The sequence below is a fragment of the Pleurodeles waltl genome, chromosome 2_2 (assembly GCF_031143425.1).
Source record: "Pleurodeles waltl isolate 20211129_DDA chromosome 2_2, aPleWal1.hap1.20221129, whole genome shotgun sequence".
Taxonomy (NCBI): domain Eukaryota; kingdom Metazoa; phylum Chordata; class Amphibia; order Caudata; family Salamandridae; genus Pleurodeles; species Pleurodeles waltl.
In genome coordinates, this window is record NC_090439.1 from 1,128,957,388 (window position 1) to 1,128,974,547 (window position 17,160).

Sequence of the window (17,160 nt, forward strand, 5' to 3'; positions counted from 1 at the left end):
CCTGGATTCCAGTTTGGTGGAGTCTGTTGATCACAATGTGGTGGGAGACAGTGTCGAAGGTGGCTGACTGGTCCAAGAGGGTGAGGGCTGCTGTTTCATCGTGGTCTAGTAAAGCCCTGATGTTGTCGGTGGCTGCAGTCAGAGCTGTCTCAGTGCTGTGGTTGGCTCTGAATCTGGATTGAGAGGGATTCAGTAGGTTGTATTGTTCCAAGTGTTTTGTTAGTTGCTCGCTGATTGCCTTTTTGAGAACCCTCACTAGAAAGGGGAGCAGGGAGATGGGCTGGTAGTTCTTTGGATTGACTGGATCAGCAGATGGTTTCTTCAGGAGGAGCCGACAGTCTTCAGGGAAGGTGATAGAGAAGTTCAGGATTTTCTTGAGCTTGTCACTAATCGTCTTGCTACCGAGGTTGAAGATGTGGTGGGGACATGGGTCTGCGCGTGCCCTTGAGTGTACGGAGTCCATGATGGAGATTGTGGCTTGAGTTGTGAGATTATCCCAATGGGCGACCAGAAATTTGGTGTTGGTGTTCTTGGGTGTGAGTAGGCTGATGCTGTCGGTGGAGGGGGTTGGAGTTTGAAGTTATCATAAACGGCTGAGATCTTGTCTTGGAGGAAGTCTGTTTCGGTGTCAGACAGTTCTTGGGAGGGGGGGTTGATGCCATTCCCGGTGTCTGCAGGGTTGAAGAGCTTCTTCACAATAGTGAAGATCTCCTTGCTGTGGTTTGTGCTTGCTTCTATGCAGTCTGCTAGAGTGTTCTTCTTTGTTTCTCTATGGCCGCAGTGGTACTTGTTGAGTGCTGTTTTGAAGGTAGCATGGCCTTCTGTCTTTTCGCTAGTACGCCACTTTCTTTCTAGTTGTCAGCAGTTGCGTTTGGAGGATTTCAGCTCCTGGCCTGTAATTTGGGTTTGGCTGGGTTGGCGGGGGTGATCATGTCGACGCATTTAGTGATCCACTGTGAGAAGTTCTTTGCAGCCTGTTCTGGGTTGGGTGATGTGTCTGGGAGATGGGAGCTTAAAGTGTTGTTCCACTGGTCTTCTGTTACCCTTTTCCTGTTTCTGCGTCGTGATCAGCAGCTCCTGAGCGGGGGCGACAACACCTGCTGTCCGGCCGCTCTGGAGTGCACTTGTCCCGCATTCTATGGCCTAGATGTATGGGCTTAACCAGAGGCATCTGTGGAGCGAAAGAGCAGCGGAGGAGCCCAGCACTGTGGGCTGGACGAGAACGGAGTCCGCTGTGGCTTGGGCAATCCTGCTACCAAGCACTGGAACAACGGAGGGGGGGGGGGGGATGCACAACAGGAAAAAGGTACTGTAGGCCCCGAGACGCGGCCTACCTTACAGAGGGGCACTGGTGCCTTGTCAAGCATCGGCACCTAGGCCGAACGCTGGAGGAGCTGCGACACAACCGGCGATGAGACTTGGTGCCTGGCTACACTGGAGTGCACACAATCCACCACAGAGGTGAGCTCGAGGGAGGAATAAAGGCCCAGGACATGCTTCCCCTGGGCATGGGGGTGGAAACCCTCGCAGGATATGGGCGGCGGGGAGACCCAACGGTGGAGCATACTGGTGGCAGATGCTGCCTGGGTGTCCCTGTCACTGCGCACTGGAAAGTTAGAGGTAACAATGGTGGGTGACACTGCGCTGATGGACGAGGACTAATAGCATGGGTACACCTGGTGTGCATTAGAGGTATTTTGACCCAGATCGATTGACTCATGCCTGGTCCCCTCCTCCCTTGAGAGCAGTAAAAGAACTACCTACCTCCAATGGTATCCTGAAACTACATGTTTTATCACTAGATGCGCAGCGAGTCATATTACAGGATCTGTATGGTTCAACATGCGCCCCCTGACTGACAATAACCTGCATTTGATGGCTGAGAACTGAGATCCTAGTGGGACACTGGAGGCACAAAACCCTCAAGAGCATGCGACTGGAATGCCAGCACGTTAACAGATATCAGTGTACTCAAATGGAGATGTGAACCACCACTACCAGTGAGAATTTTGGTGGGACTGGAAAGCACACCGACTGTGCAACGAGAATCGTGCCGTAGACATTGAGGGCGCTGACTGACCGAGCCTACGAGACACTCTAACTGGAGGTGCCATATTCAACAGGGCACCCAAAAATTGCATACAGAGAGCTCGCGATATGGATCTAGATTTTTGATATGCTTGACCCTCTAGCAGCAACACCTAAGTCAACCTCACCGCACATAGCAGTAACTAGTGCCCCTCCGGGTGGGGTGCCGAATGCGCCGTAACATGATGGTGAAACCTAGACTCTCCAAACCTCCACCACAAGATGGCTCAAATCAACTTCACTCTCTGCTACCCCCGGTGGATGCTGTGCCAACATTTGAAAGAGGTGGAATCCACACTCTTCGCACACGCCTCCGAGTTCGAGAGAATACTACAAGCCATTCAGGAGACCAAAAGCTCTCTGGAACCACAGCATTGATTTAGTTTCTCAAGGTGTAGGCCTCCTCCGCGCTGACCGTTACAAACTAGCAGATAGAGTGAAGGAAACTGAGACCTCCCTAGGCGTCATGAGTCCCACCATCGAAGAATTGCAGACCCAGATGAAACAGCTTAATACGAAAGTGGCAACCTTACACCGCAGAATGGAGGATGCAGAAGAGCTCTCCCACAGGAATAATGTCTGCTTCCTGGGCTTTCCTGAAAAAGCAGAAGGACAATGAGCAGAACTCTGGTTGGTTCTCGATTGAATGAGCACCCAGGATCCCTGGCAGGGTGCCTCCGTCTGGCTTACCACCTCGCCCACTAATTGCCCGCTTCGTAAATTACTGTGACTTGATCCTACAATGCTTCCGATTATGAGACCCATTACATTTTGAGAACTCTGCTGTCGCAGCTTATCCAGACTTCATTGCAGAGGTGCAACAACAGTGGGGCTTTCATATGAGAGACAAACCGCGTCTCAGGGAACTGAACATCAAATATGCATTGCTTTTTCCCTGCCAGGCTTTGGGTGATTGACGGGGAGAAGATTCTCATCTTTTCCACCCCTAAGGATGCGTGTCTTGCTCCAAAGTTGCAAGGGGACAACGATGCAGGTGAATGGTTATTACCTACTACACGCTGCCAAAGGCGGAATGGAACGTGACTCGGGCCCACTGAAACTCAAGCAGCGAAGGAAAGGGCAATCGCCCTAGAAGAGACTATGCAATATGCAGCAAATGCCTTTGCAGTACTCAGGGAGAGACACTGTGTTCTAACTCGGGCTCAGATACAGGGAGCTCCCGTTGCACCTTATCGAGCATGACTAAAGGCCCGGTTGTTACTCCTCACACTACAGATGAACTGTGACCACTACCCGTCATATCAACTGTGACGCCACACCACACATCTGGGGCATTATGCAGGGGAGAGTATCCTTGTAGTAAATGGGTAAGTGGAGAGGAGGAGCCAGAAGATCTACACCTGCGGACTGCAAAGGGTCCTCCCCTAGCTCTCATGCAGGATCCATTGCTCTTCCTCACTAATCCAAAGCCGGATGGAAACGCAGTCACTAGGGCCACGGCTTTTGCTTGAACTTTATGCCACAAACTATGTTATCCACTTTGACAAGTTTTGCCTCTGAACACAGTTTGATAAGTATGTGCTCTAATACGGTGTATTGTGGCGGTATAGGCATTGACCAACAGCCTGAGTGGTTATTGTTGATTGTTAATTGGTAAGTTCAGACTATTTTACTTTCACAGAGGAGGGAGGGAGGGTCGCAGACGAGGGCAGGGTCTGGGCACAGTGGGATGACCTACTTCATACCCACGCAAGATAAGAGCACTACAAGGGGCCAGCTAACTATGGCGGATGGCTCATGTTCTACACCTCAATCCGAATGGTATCACGATAGGGGACCACGCTACTGATGACATGTCAAGTTACACCATGGTCATAGGGAATGTTCAAGGCATGGCTACACCAGCTAAAAGATATCGAATATACACCTATCACAGATGACACCGGGTGCAAATTGCCATATTACAGGAAACTCATCTTCTAGATAGGAAACTCTGCAAACTTAAATCTAAATGGCGTGGGCAAATATACGGCATGTCCTCCTCGGTGTTTGCCGGGTGTATTGATATGGGAAGCACCTAGTGTGCCTCACACGATCCACACACACAGAGCAGACACACGAAGCCGATATATTATTGTGGAAGAGCTCTTGGCCGGGTCACCTCTGGCGATTGTGTGTGTCTGTGCTCCAAATTACACACAAGGGGATTTCTCTAGTACACTTACATCTGCGCTTTTTCGCGACCCTCTGACCCCGTGGTTGTGGGGTGGCAATTTTAAATGACTGTCAGACGTAAGTCTTGATTGCTCGCTTCTCCTGCTATGGGGAGCGGCGAGCAGGAGCTGGAAGCATGGATTAAGGGCAGAGGGCTCTATGATTTATGGTGCCTTAAGCACCCATCAGAGAATGAATATTCTTTTTACTCCCCAGTACATGACATCCACACCACAATAGATTTGTTGTTTGGTACTGCCACTGTGGGACAAAAGGTAATGCAAGTAGAATACCTTGCTCCTACATTATCTGACCATTGTCTGCTACTGCTCGCACTATACTGGGGAACACCGCTCTAGGGTAGAGCTATCTACCTGCATTGCGCACTACCTAGAGCATAACAAATACTCAACTAGTCTCTGTGCTACAGAATGGGATGCTGATAAAGTGGTGGTGAGGGGGGTCACTGCCTCTCCACAAGTTGGGAAGGTGCGGGGGGGGGGGTCAGATACCCACTACATAAAGAAGTGGTGGCACTGGAATGCCAGATGCGCCCGCTGGAGAAAGTGATTGCGAGCCGACGGACCGATTCGGCTCGTCTTCGTGAACTCCACAAACTACATAGTGAGGTTGAAATACGCCTCCGTAAGCATGACTTACTATCATTGCTCGCGCACGCTGAACATCAAAACACAATCATAGGAGCCATCAAATTACATGATGGCACAATGGCCATCACACAGTCTGTCATTAATGACGCTTTCCGTGATAACTATCACACTCTATAACGAGCACCCCTTCTTCCCACCCATATGCAACTAGACGTTTCTGACTGACACCCCTGTGTCCTGACTTTTACCTGCACAGACAGCTGCCCTAGAGGAACCTATTCGAATCTAGGAACTACGCGCAGCTGTAGCCCAAAAAGTGCAAAATAAATTTCTGGGTACAGACGGCCTGCCGATAGAATACCACGCAATGTACTCCCCACATCTTGCTGAACCACTGTTGGAAGTTTTTCAAGAGGCATGGACACGGGATGAACTACCGGCCTCACAACGTGAGGTGCTGATTGTAGTCTTACCTAAACAGGGATGGGACCACACAGACGTAGGTCATATCGACCTTTATCTCTGCTTAATCTGGACTGTATAATACTGGGTAAAATACCAGCAGACAGACTCCTTCCCCTGTCAAGACACTGGTACATGAAGACCAAGCTGGGTTCATACCCGGCCGTAGTACTTTTCTTAACAATAGGCGCTTCTTGCGTATAATACATGAAACCCCTCCTGAGACGAACATCGTGAAAGCATTCAATAACCTTAGTTGGGAGTTCTTATTCACGGCCGTGCAACATATGGGCTTTGGCCACAAGTTCCAGAAATGGGTGAAAACAAGGCAAATCATATCTGGCAACTTCCCGATTTCCAGAGGCACCAGGCAGGTTTACCCACTCTCGCCACTGTTATTCGCCCTGGTCATGGAACCCCTAGCCTGTCACTTGTGCATACGAGCAAGGGAATGGGGGACTTGAGAAGGGACACTTACCATGCTATTTCGCTCTATGCGGACGACCCATTGATATATCTTAAAGATGTACATACTTCCTTACCGAGTGTAATGAACCTACTGGACACCATTGGGGGCTTTCAGGCCTAAGGGTGAATTGGTCCAAGTCCTGTTTATTCCCTCTGGTTCCGATTCCCTCACACCTTAGAAATACATGCCTGTAGCATCGTCTGCCCTGATGTCATGAGTCCATCAAATTCCTAAGCATGCAAGTATACCACACTACAGAGGCTCTTAAAGACAGCAACATGGGCCATGCACTTCACTTGATTCATGGCTCTCTCTCCTTTTGGAGCTCCTTACCACTCTCACCACTAGGAAAGGTGGTGATAGCTAAGATGCTAATATTGCCTAGATTGCTATATTTTTTTCAGCCCTTCCTGTATTGCTCCCATGGTGGTATCTTAGAGAATTGAATGGCCTATTAGTAGAATTAATATGGGGAGAGGGCAGACGGCGAGTGGCGTTAACCACCATCCAAAGCCTACTCACGGAGGGGGGACTGGGTGCCCCAGATTTCAAACTTCATTATGCCTCAGCACAACTGCAGTGGCCGTTGCGATGACTTATTGAATCCCCTAGCGCAGAACAAAAGATTGTGCGAGCAAGACTGAGTGGCATTCCCACGTATGTGTGGCTAACTGATTGTACACGCCAACTACGTGGTAGGACTAACCTGATGTAGATTGCTCAAAGTGCTTGGCTCGATTTGTGCAGGGCACATCTCGCGTACCTCCATATTTCACCCCTGATTCCCATACCTCAGATGCCAGGTGGGCCTAACCGCACAACATGACATAGCCCCTTGGACCAAAGGGGGGATCACAACACTAGTGGATCTCTTCAATGACGGAACTATCATGTCCTATGCGAACATCATGGAGCTTACCTCCTTGGGGCCGGGTCACTTCCTAACTTATTATGCTATCCATCGATTACTGCACAGCACATGGGGGGCCAGAGATGCGGAACCACCACAATCGCCTGTTCTGCACACATTGCTCTCAGACGTGGGCCAGAAAAGAACTCTATCACTACTGTACGCGGCACTGATTACAAACACAGGTGCACTCATGGAGGGAGCACTTGCTAAGTGGAATGCTGTCCTTCCACACCAACTAAACTTAAAAACATGCACAGGAACACTGTGTCACGTAACCCCTGATTCAGATTCACACAGTTTAACTACACTTGTCAGTCCTACTTATCCCTTCACAGTATCAACCACATGTTCCCAATTCAACACCTCAGTGCCCAAGATGCTGGTTAGCAGTGGCTGGATTTTACCACATGGTCTTGGAGTATCCCCCACTGTTGAATGCGTGGCACCTAATTACCACCCAGATGCAGAGATCACGGAACACCCCCTGACCCACTACTCCTGAATCTTGCTTTGTGGGAGCACGAACCAGGGCCAAAAAGGACAAATATCTCCATAGATTCATTGATTTGCCGTTTGTTTTGTTCACAAGTCAAATAGCCATGCATTGGAAGGAACCTACACCGCTGGACACTACTAAATGATCTCACACGGTCATGAGATTGGTAAAAACTGAGGCAAGCGTTTGAAGCTCACTGCGGGATAAATGCCAACTACGTACGAACAGTGAAAGCTGAGACATGCGTGTTGCGAAATGGCAAGCTAAGGATGACACCCGCCATGATAGGGGTTACTTTACCTACGTACTATTACACATCAGCGTTACAATGTCATGTATCTCACAAGCATGGACCAACTATATTATGAACTATACCCAGAAGCACTACATGACTAATTAATTGCGGCTATTTTTCCTCACACCGTTACATATCACACGAACAATAGCCTACCCTATAAAAATTGCCTGACCCTCCAGGGCTGGACCAGCTCGAGGTACTGCCCCCATGAGACTGCAGTATGAGCAGTAAGATACTTATGCATGTTTCTGTGACCTGAGGAGTACCCTGATGGATGTAACTCTACTCCCTACCCAGGACATTTTTTTTAAGTCTGCAATTGCTCCTGTTTGTTGTTTGATAAACCAATAAAAAGATTTCTTTAAAAAATGACTGACCACTAGCAAGTAAGGATTTTTAAATGACACTGGCACTATCAAATGAAATAGCTGGAAGACCACAGAAGAAGTATACTTAAAGAGGTCTTACGCTCGACCTAAAAAGGTGTAGAATAGTTCTTCCTGTCCATTAGTAGGTACAGGAATTCCTATCGCCCCCGGGACATCTTGTTTGGGGTCAAGGGCAACAAGTTTTTATGTTTACTTTGTCCTTGGGACAAGTAGGCCCTTTGGCTGCATGTTTACAGAGAGTGGAACTCTCTGCAGTTGAGGTAATGTGTTTCCAAAAGATTATGCTGTTCGAACTTGTATTTATGGTTCATTATTTGAAAGCCTTCATTATTAGGGTGAGTGCTGTAAATAAATGTTTTAAGGTCACACTTCACTACTGACGTTGGTTCCAGTACAAAAAAAAAAAAACGTGTATACACATGTTTGAAAAGTTTAGGCTATGAGGCTAAGTATAATGCTCCCAGAATGCTCTCTGATTAGATGCAAATGAAGTGTCATTTAGTAAAATATGTTGATGCATGCTAGTATTTCCCAAAAATATTTTGAATGGAAAATCAGTGTAACCATTTTCAACACGATTTTGGGAAGCATGAAAATAAACAAACACTGACCAAGCCAACTGATCTGACATATTTTTATAAGTCTTTTAGTTTCATCAATGCGTGTCTTGTTTTGACATGGCATTTGTAACACTTTTTATTGTTGTGGGAGCTACCAGGCCCTCAACATTGTAACAAACGCTGGCAAAAAAAAAAAAAAAGTTTTTGAACTCTAAAAGCACACGTTGCCACCAGTGGCATAACAAAGGCCCCGCAGCCGCCCTCCAGGGGGTCCCTTCAGCACAGCCCCTGCCCTGAGTGAGTCTGGAGAGGGGGCTCCTCCATGTTCTTTGCAAAGGGGCACCCTCCAGTTTCGTTACGTCACTGATTGCCACTGTAGTTCCTGACACTGAACAAAACTACTTTGTGTGCCAAAATGCTCCTTGTGGAAGAGCAGAATGCGATCACTCACAGTAAAGCCAGCCGAAAGAGAGAGAAATAGAAGTTTAATAAAAACAAAATGTCTTTGTTAACACCAGACCTAATTAGGGACCAAGAACCACATGTAGGTAGCTTTTTGCATGTCGCAAACAGCGACTTTCGCTGTTTGCGACGTGCAAAAAGCACATTGCGATGCACAAACCCAGTTTTGCGATTCGGTAACCTGGTTACTGAATCGCAAAACGGGTGTGCGACTCGGAATTAGGAAGGGGTGTTCCCTTCCTAATTGCGACTCGCAGTGCAATGTAAGATTGTTTTGTGACCGCGAACGCGGGCGCAAACCAATCGCAGTTTGCACCCATTTCAATTGGGTGCTAACACTTTCGCAAAAGGGAAGGGGTCCCCATAGGACCCCTTCCCCATTGTGAATGTCACTGTAAAAAAAAATTCAGGGCAGGCAGTGGTCCTGCGTACCACTGCCTGCTCTGAAAAAATGAAACTAAAACGTTTCATTTTTCGTTTTTGTAATGCATCTCGTTTTCCTTTAAGGAAAACGGGCTGCATTACAACAAAAAAAAAAACTGCTTTATTGAAAAGCAGTCAGAGACACGGTGGTCTGCTGTCTCCAGCAGGCCACCATCCCTGTGAGGGCCGCCATTCGCAAAGGGGTCGCAAATTGCGACACACCTTATGATTATTCATGAGGTGGGCATTTGCGAAGCCCTTGCAAATCACAGATGGTGTCGGGGACACCATCCTACATTCGGATTTGCGACTCGCAAATTGCGAGTCGCTCTGACTCGCAATTTGCGGGTCGCAAATCTGAACCTACCTACATGTGGCCCCAAATTCTTAGAAAAAAGTCACAAAAGTACACCCATGGTATATGCCGTACCCCTATAAAATATTTGTGAACTGTATTTTAGCATGGGTAAATACGATGTGTAGATGTGCTCATGTGAAAATCTATTGAGCATTTGCAAGTTCATTTTCCCTCCAGCCACTTTCTTCCCAACCCTGGAAGAAGTTCTAATTCTGCCATTGTCAGGAGTAAATGTCCAACCTTTCTTATTATGGGAAAATATTAGAGAGAAGCTGGTGAAAATCTTTAAAACATGCAGGTTAGTAGGTTTGCAGACTCAAAGGCATTCCAGCCCTGGAACTATTGCTTACTGCTTCCTCCAGCCCCAGTATGCAGATCTGCAGAAAGGTGGCAAAATAAGGAAATTGCTACAGTAGGGATTGAAACTGCAAGTATTCAAGCCCTACTATGGTAGTAGCCCTGGCATAATCAGAGAGGCTATTATCAGAGCTCTTACATAATGAGATTGCTGCCATAATTTGTCGCCACACTACATGGCACCAAAAGGGACAAGTAGATCTTTTTACAGGACAAGTAGATTTGAAAAGCAACCTGTCCCCTGGACAAGTAGATAATTTAATAAATTCCACACCCCTGAGGTATAAGGATTAGTGTTGTTTAACTGTAAATGTTCAAGTCAGATGAGTCACGCATAGGTTCAGGAGGGCTGGATTCATGCCAGGGTTTTAGGATAACCATTGCTTTATGTCTTACTATTATTTCCCACTGCCTTGAGTGTCTTCCCTCTTCCAATATTGGACTATGACTTTTTGGTTCTAGACTGTCATGATTTGGACTGACAATCAATTATCAGCTTTAAATGGCTGCTTCTGGCTGCAGTTGGCGTGGTTTTCATTTTCTCCTCAGTTCCATGTCCTAACCTAAATATTTTATGACTGGTGAGACAAACTGTACCCATGCGGTGCCAAGGTTAAGACTTCATGCAGTCTGCTTTCATCTGTCGCTCACCAAGTATAAGGGCGTAATTTGGGCTTTCCAATATTTTGGAGCAACCAGGAGCGTGAAGTATCTTGGAAGCAGGTCGGGGCACATTAGTTCTTGAAAAGGTTTCATCACTTTAATATTGTGGCCAGGGCAAAGCTGACACAACGTTATGTTCGATAGTGTGGAGGTCAGGGATCTAGGCCTGCTGTCTCGCATAGGCAAGGTTGGGAAAATGCATGCTTGCATATCAGGATAGCTATGCTGAAGCCATGAGTCTGGCCTATGCAGACTTGACCTTAAATGCAGAAGTCAAACCTCTAGATGTCAGCATGTATGTTGAAGCTGATGCAGAGGTCAGGCGTAAAGGTTTTCATTCATTAAGTGAGGCCACTGATCTAAAGGCTGTTGTTTTGGAGGCGTAGCAACATGCTTTGGAAGCATATGGATGCATTCCTTTTTGTTTCTTGGGATAGTTTGATGTAGATTTGACCATCTAGGAAAGTTGAGGATGCTTTCAAGTGTTCTCTGTTGTAGGAGTGTTGAACAAATAATTTTTTAAGCTTAACCTTTCTTTGCCAAACTTAACCTATTTAGTGGGTGAAGTAGTTTAGAGCTTCATCTATTTGGGGGCAGCTGGTGACTTCAAATCCAATTCAAAGGACACATGCTGAGGTGTCTCCTAGAGTATGTATTGAGGGTGATTGGGCATGGGATCTTTGAGCAGTTACACGTGGGTGAGCCCCAGAGGTTGAAAAACTTGATAAATGCCATGAGACTGTGCTGAGATATACTTCAAGTCTGATTGTTAGGGAACAGAATCGTTTCTCTGGGAATAACACATAGGTCAAACTGTTGACATGCATTTTGTCTCCCTACTTGTTCTAGCTGCGAAGTATTAATTTGAATTGTTTATAGAGCAATTAGAGACCAATTGGGAACAAAATTCGATATAAAAAGATCTAGGGCACACACCTACATCAAGCACCCATGCCAAGAACCTCTGGATCATCATCACCCACAAGCTGGGCATGAGCACACAGTCAAGATCTCCAGATGGCTCCCACCACCACCAGAAAACATCACTTACATCCTCGTCACCAGCAAGCTGGGTTACAGAAACACCCTCTTACAGAGATCACAAAAAAAACTCACCAGAAGATTACACACCATCCAGAACTCGACCATCAGGCTTATCCTCAGAGCTGGCTTTAGCGCTAGTGGCGCCCTGTGCGACAGTCTTTTTTGGCACTCCCCACCCCATGACCACCTCCTCAGATTTCCTCACTACCACCCGGCAAATGTGCCCCTCATATCTCCATAGCCCCCCTTTCACATATTTGTTTTAAAGAGCTTGTAAAAGCTCGCTTTACTAATCCAATCAGCGATCCACATAAAATATAGTTCTGTTCTTTGCAGCACGCACATTAACCTTCTACGCTACTTTATGGCGAGTTAAAGCTGCCCCTAGACAAAACTCCCATCTCTCTCCCTAGCAGGAACATTAACCACGAGAAGGATCTTGACATTTTCATTGCTTCCTGAAGGCTGGACGCACAAGGAACTTTTCAGCTGGTGCTTTTAAATTGCAAGTTTCATAAGTTATTGCTAAACACAACACCCCTCTGAGGTCAGCACTTGGTGCGACCGCACCTCCGTAAAGCCGTCCGTGCTCATCCTCAACCTCCCACACTGTTCTCACATCACACCACACCTCAGGAAACTCCAATGGCTCCCAGTACCCCCTCTCCCTCCCCCACACACACACACACTTCAAACTCCTCACTCACGTGTTCAAGGCACCACATGACTTAGGCCCCTCCTACCTGAACAGTCACATCTTCTATCAACCACCCAGACACTTCCGCTCCACCAAATTCTTCCACGCACACATTCCATGCATACACAGAACCAGGTCCAGAGGCTGGGGCTTCTCGTATATTGTCCCTAGATCATGGAACGACCTCCCTCCTGAGGGTAGAGCCTCCTCGCCTCTTCTAGAATTCCACAAGGAGCTGAAGACCTGACATCTGCTCAGCGCCATAATACCCTTGCCAGTAATAGTGCACTTTACAAATATACATGACATGACGTGTTTTTAGAGAACACAGCTAATATAGCGAGCAGTTTCGAGAGTTTGAAGCAGTCAGCTAAAGAGTCAAACAGATCTAGGTAGGAGAGTATGTGGTTACCCTTGAGCGGCAAGGTGTTAGCCAAATCTTATCATAAAAAGAAACAGGAAGTTTCTTACAGATGTAGATTGTAGTCATGTTTGGCTTCACATAAATGTTGCCCTGCCTAGAAGAAAGACTGCAACAAGTGAGGTGCTGTGTGCAGTGTAGGCTTTAGCGCTGGTGGTTCCTGGTGCAACAGTCTTTTTTTTTTTTTTTTGCACCGCCGTAACCCACCATGACCTCCTTCTCCATGGATTTCCTCAGTACCATCCTTCAACAGTGCACCTTATCGCTCCATAGCCTCACTCTGACATACATTTAATTTTTTTGATTGCGTTACTCATAGTTTACTCACCCTCAGTTCTGTGATTCGCATGGTATACGTTCTTTGCAGCAGGCACATTAACCCTCCACGCTATTTTATGGTGAGTCGGAACTACCACTAGACAAAATTTTATCTCTCACCAGTAGAAACATTAATCACCAGAGTTATCTTAACATTTTTATTGTTGCCGAAAACAATCGGACCCACAAGAAAGTTCACATGATTTTAAACCAACAGTCATTTCTAAAAACCGCATCCCCCCAACGCACTGTGCCCCCTGCCCCCCAATTCAGTGCCAGGTGTTGCTGCACCACTGTAAAGCCAGCCTGGGCCTTGGGACGTTTCACTAGGATACATAAGATACCAGACAACAAAGCACCATCCGAGGAGCGCGAGTTAGCGGAGAGTATGAAGGTTAGGATAAATAAAATAGAATGATCCCATCACCAGTTTTATGACTGGTGGTTAAACATTCTACTTTTGACAAATTCCAGGTTAAGGTTCACAGTAATTGCTCAAAAGACACAAGACTCCACAAAACCGGAACTGGTAAGGAGATTATTATCCCTGGCATTTGTAGGTCAGGTGAGTGGAATGCATTGATGCTGTCACCCTTATGTTGGCCTTCGTGATTCAAGGGCCTTGCGGGTGGTGGATCCACCACTAAATACTGTTGTCAAATGGGCAGTGCTGGAATTTGGGATCGGTCGTGGTTCTGGAGCCAGTGTTTGCAAATCAGTATCACCTGGAAAGTTTAAAGACTGTGGGCCTGATTTAGAGTTTGGTGGAGGGGGTTACTCTGTCACAAATGTGACTGATATCCCGTTTGCCGTGTTACGATCCCATTATAGCCCATGGAGATCGTACTATGGCGGACGGGATATCCTTCACGCTTGTGAGTAACCTATCCGCCAAACTCTAAATCAGGCACAGAGTTATGTATTTAAAAAAAAAAAATTGTAAGTTTTAAGACTGTTTTAGATTTAATTTTCCTTTTGGGGGCATTTTTGTTTTTAGTTCTAGAGGTGGTATAGTTTTGGTAATGAGAAAGAGATGTTATTTCGACAATTGGTATAGTTTATTGTTTTGGTAATGAGGAGGAGATGGTATGTCTTGTGATCTTATTTCGTACTGCCTTTATTCTCTTTGCTCACCAGAATATGAAGTTTTTGTAATTGCATTTATATAGCATTTACTACCTCTGACGAGACGTTGAAGCGCTTTACGCTGGACATCATGCTGCTCCAGAACCTTAGATTAGTGATTAATTCAGTGTTATTGAGGATTAGTCTTGTGTGCTCCGTAAACCATTCCATGCATTTATTCCAGATTCTTTGTGATACATTACACTGGCAGGAGTTAGGCAGGATCATCAGTGGTGCAGTGGTGCGTGAGCTCATACAGAAGGTCAGTGGGGTTAGTAAACGAGCTTGACGAGTTAAGGTATTGTTAGGTTGCAGGGGTATAATCTTTGAAATTAGGCCCATGAATTCTTACAGAGAGCATTCCACTTTGCAGAACACTTATTCTAGTTCACGCTTAAATCTTGCTGAGCCAGATTTTAATTCCTGTATCTTTTACTTTCTCCAGTACTCTGGTGTCTTGTCTTCAGTTTGTGCCGGCAGCAGTAGCTAGTCTGATAGTGGCAGTGGTGTGGAGGCTCCCCTGACTCTCCGCAGGCCGGCACTGGTTTACCACTTTTGAAAGATTCCCGGTTAGGCTTTATGATGTTATATAAATAACTAAATGATAGATTTTAAAGCTCCATGCTGGACCTCTGCCTGGTCAAAGTTCTCAAAAATGATGGCTAGATGTTTAATTCATTTCTGGTCTGGCCCCAAGTTTGGTTATAGTCGGTTGCAATTGTTCACTGTGCTAATAGACAACTCCACTAAGACTGAACTGAACACATTGTAGCACCCTCTGATCCAGTATGGTATTACATTTGTCTTGCGTCATTCTTCTTTGAGTTACCTAGAAGTGCACTGAGGCCAGGTTCATCCCTTTCAGAATGAACCTTATGAGTGTTCTAGATCTTACATAGAGGTGAATTTATTGGCTGTTACCCGCACTTGCTGATTTCAGGGCAATGGTAATTCATACACCCTTGGAAAATGGATATTGTGGCTGTTTGTGTAAGATATAAATAAAATTATCCTGAATGAGTCATAAACTTCTGTTTTTGTTTTTTGAGTTTTCAGAGCATACAACTCCTTTTTGATGTTATCACTGTTTAAAACATGCCCTTGTTCTTATAATATTGCAGTGATGCTAAATAATCACCACCAGATATCATATCTGCATGTGCTTTTGAGAGATCAGTAAGTGTGTGTGGAGATGTTATCACCTATAAATAGATCCATTTACAATTCTAACTCCATGCTTTGTGAATAAAATGCCTGAACTCACAATGCTAAATCTCATAAGAGTTGAATTGGAGAAGGGACAAAGACATTCTCAGTGGTGGCAAGCTGGGTGAAAGACGGAGGTTCAGCAGACTGAGTGTACAAAGTCTCCTTGGGTGCTATGTCTGCTTGTGACATATGTTGTGATCTGGTATTATTGCGGAGTTACTTAGATTAATATATTTGTTCCTCCTCTTTCCTCTTCCCCATGACAGAGTTGGAAAAAGCCAAAGTCAAAGCTCAGAAGGCCCATAACCTCCAGGAGGAGGCAACTGTGTGCAACCAGCTAGGGGAACTCTTGGCCAAGAATGGTGAGTGACGTCTCTGCTTCTCGTTTTTCCATATGTTTCGCATTTGTATATCATTATGTCACATTTTATTATGTGAATTCTGAAGGCAGGGGCCCTGACATCTTAATTATGGGGAAAAAGGGAAATGAAATACCAACTTATCAATAATGTTCCATGACTAGGCCTTTGGACATCTGTGTTCAATTAGAGTTTATTTTTGGGAATTTCCTCTAAGCATGGGGTTATGAATCCTATTAAAACATTTAGAATTGAAAAAATCCAGTGTCTGTGCAGTTCTCGAAATCTTGCAAATTCAAAGCAGCTTTAACAAAAAAAACTATTCTGGTGGATACACCTACCTTTGGATTCCTCACCTAAAGAATTTTCCCCCACTCGCCAGCTTCGACGGAAATTTTTCTTCTAGCTCTGCACGATGACGTCACAATTGCCCGACTCCACGCGACGCCGTATGACGTCATCCAGGCAATAAGAAGCCCTCGTCGACGTGCAGACGTCAGTTCCCTTTTTTCTGTGCCTTCGAGTAACGTTTTTTCTTCGAGGCTAACCGGGAACTACAGTTGCACTTCGGTGTTACTATGTCTCAGCCGAGAAAATCTGGCTTTAAACCTTGTAACCAGTGTGGGGGTCGGATGTCGGTCACGGACCCCCATGAAAATTGTTTATTGTGCCTTAGTTCCGACCATGAGGTCGAGTCAAGCGGATCGTGTCAACGCATGAATCCTAAGGCACTTAAGGAGAGAGAGGCAAAGTTATTTCTGGCCCATTCCAAGAAAAGAAAGGAAAGGTGTCATCGCAGAGAGTCTTCTTCGAAATCTTCGAAGACTCATCGACACCACGGGGACTCTCGGCGTCGTCACGAGTCTCAACGCCGATCGAGCAGTGGCTGATCCAGATCTCCATCAGCTGGCGCCGACTGAGGTGGGAGGTTAGCCCGACCGTCACACCTCTGCCTCCAACGACTCCGGCTTCTCCGACTTCACCTTTGTCGGTGTTTGAAGTCGAGCCTCATTAGGAGACGGCGGCTTCTCCGGGGCAGGAGATGCCTGCTCCATCATCGGCCTCTATTCCGGCGCTGGTTCCACAGACTTATCCGACTTTCCCGGCGCCGGGTACGGATCCCGCTACATTTTTAAATGCAATGTTCAATATGTTTTCCACCATGGCACCTGGTGGAGGGCATGCGGGTCCGTCAGGCCCTTTGGCTTTTAACTTGGGTGCTCCGGCTCCTTACAAGCCAACACCCTTTATGCCCTTTCTTCC

At 46.3% G+C, this 17,160-nt stretch overlaps 1 protein-coding gene across 2 annotated transcripts in view; it reads left to right on the top strand.

Annotated features, from left to right (window-relative positions):
* TONSL (tonsoku like, DNA repair protein) overlaps positions 1–17,160 on the top strand; it is a 239,726-nt gene that overhangs the window by 16,619 nt on the left and 205,947 nt on the right. For both annotated transcript variants that reach the window (XM_069220998.1, XM_069220999.1), the window contains exon 2: positions 15,805–15,900. In XM_069220998.1, coding sequence (XP_069077099.1) covers positions 15,805–15,900 — 96 coding nt within the window. The remainder of the gene's footprint in view (positions 1–15,804; positions 15,901–17,160) is intronic.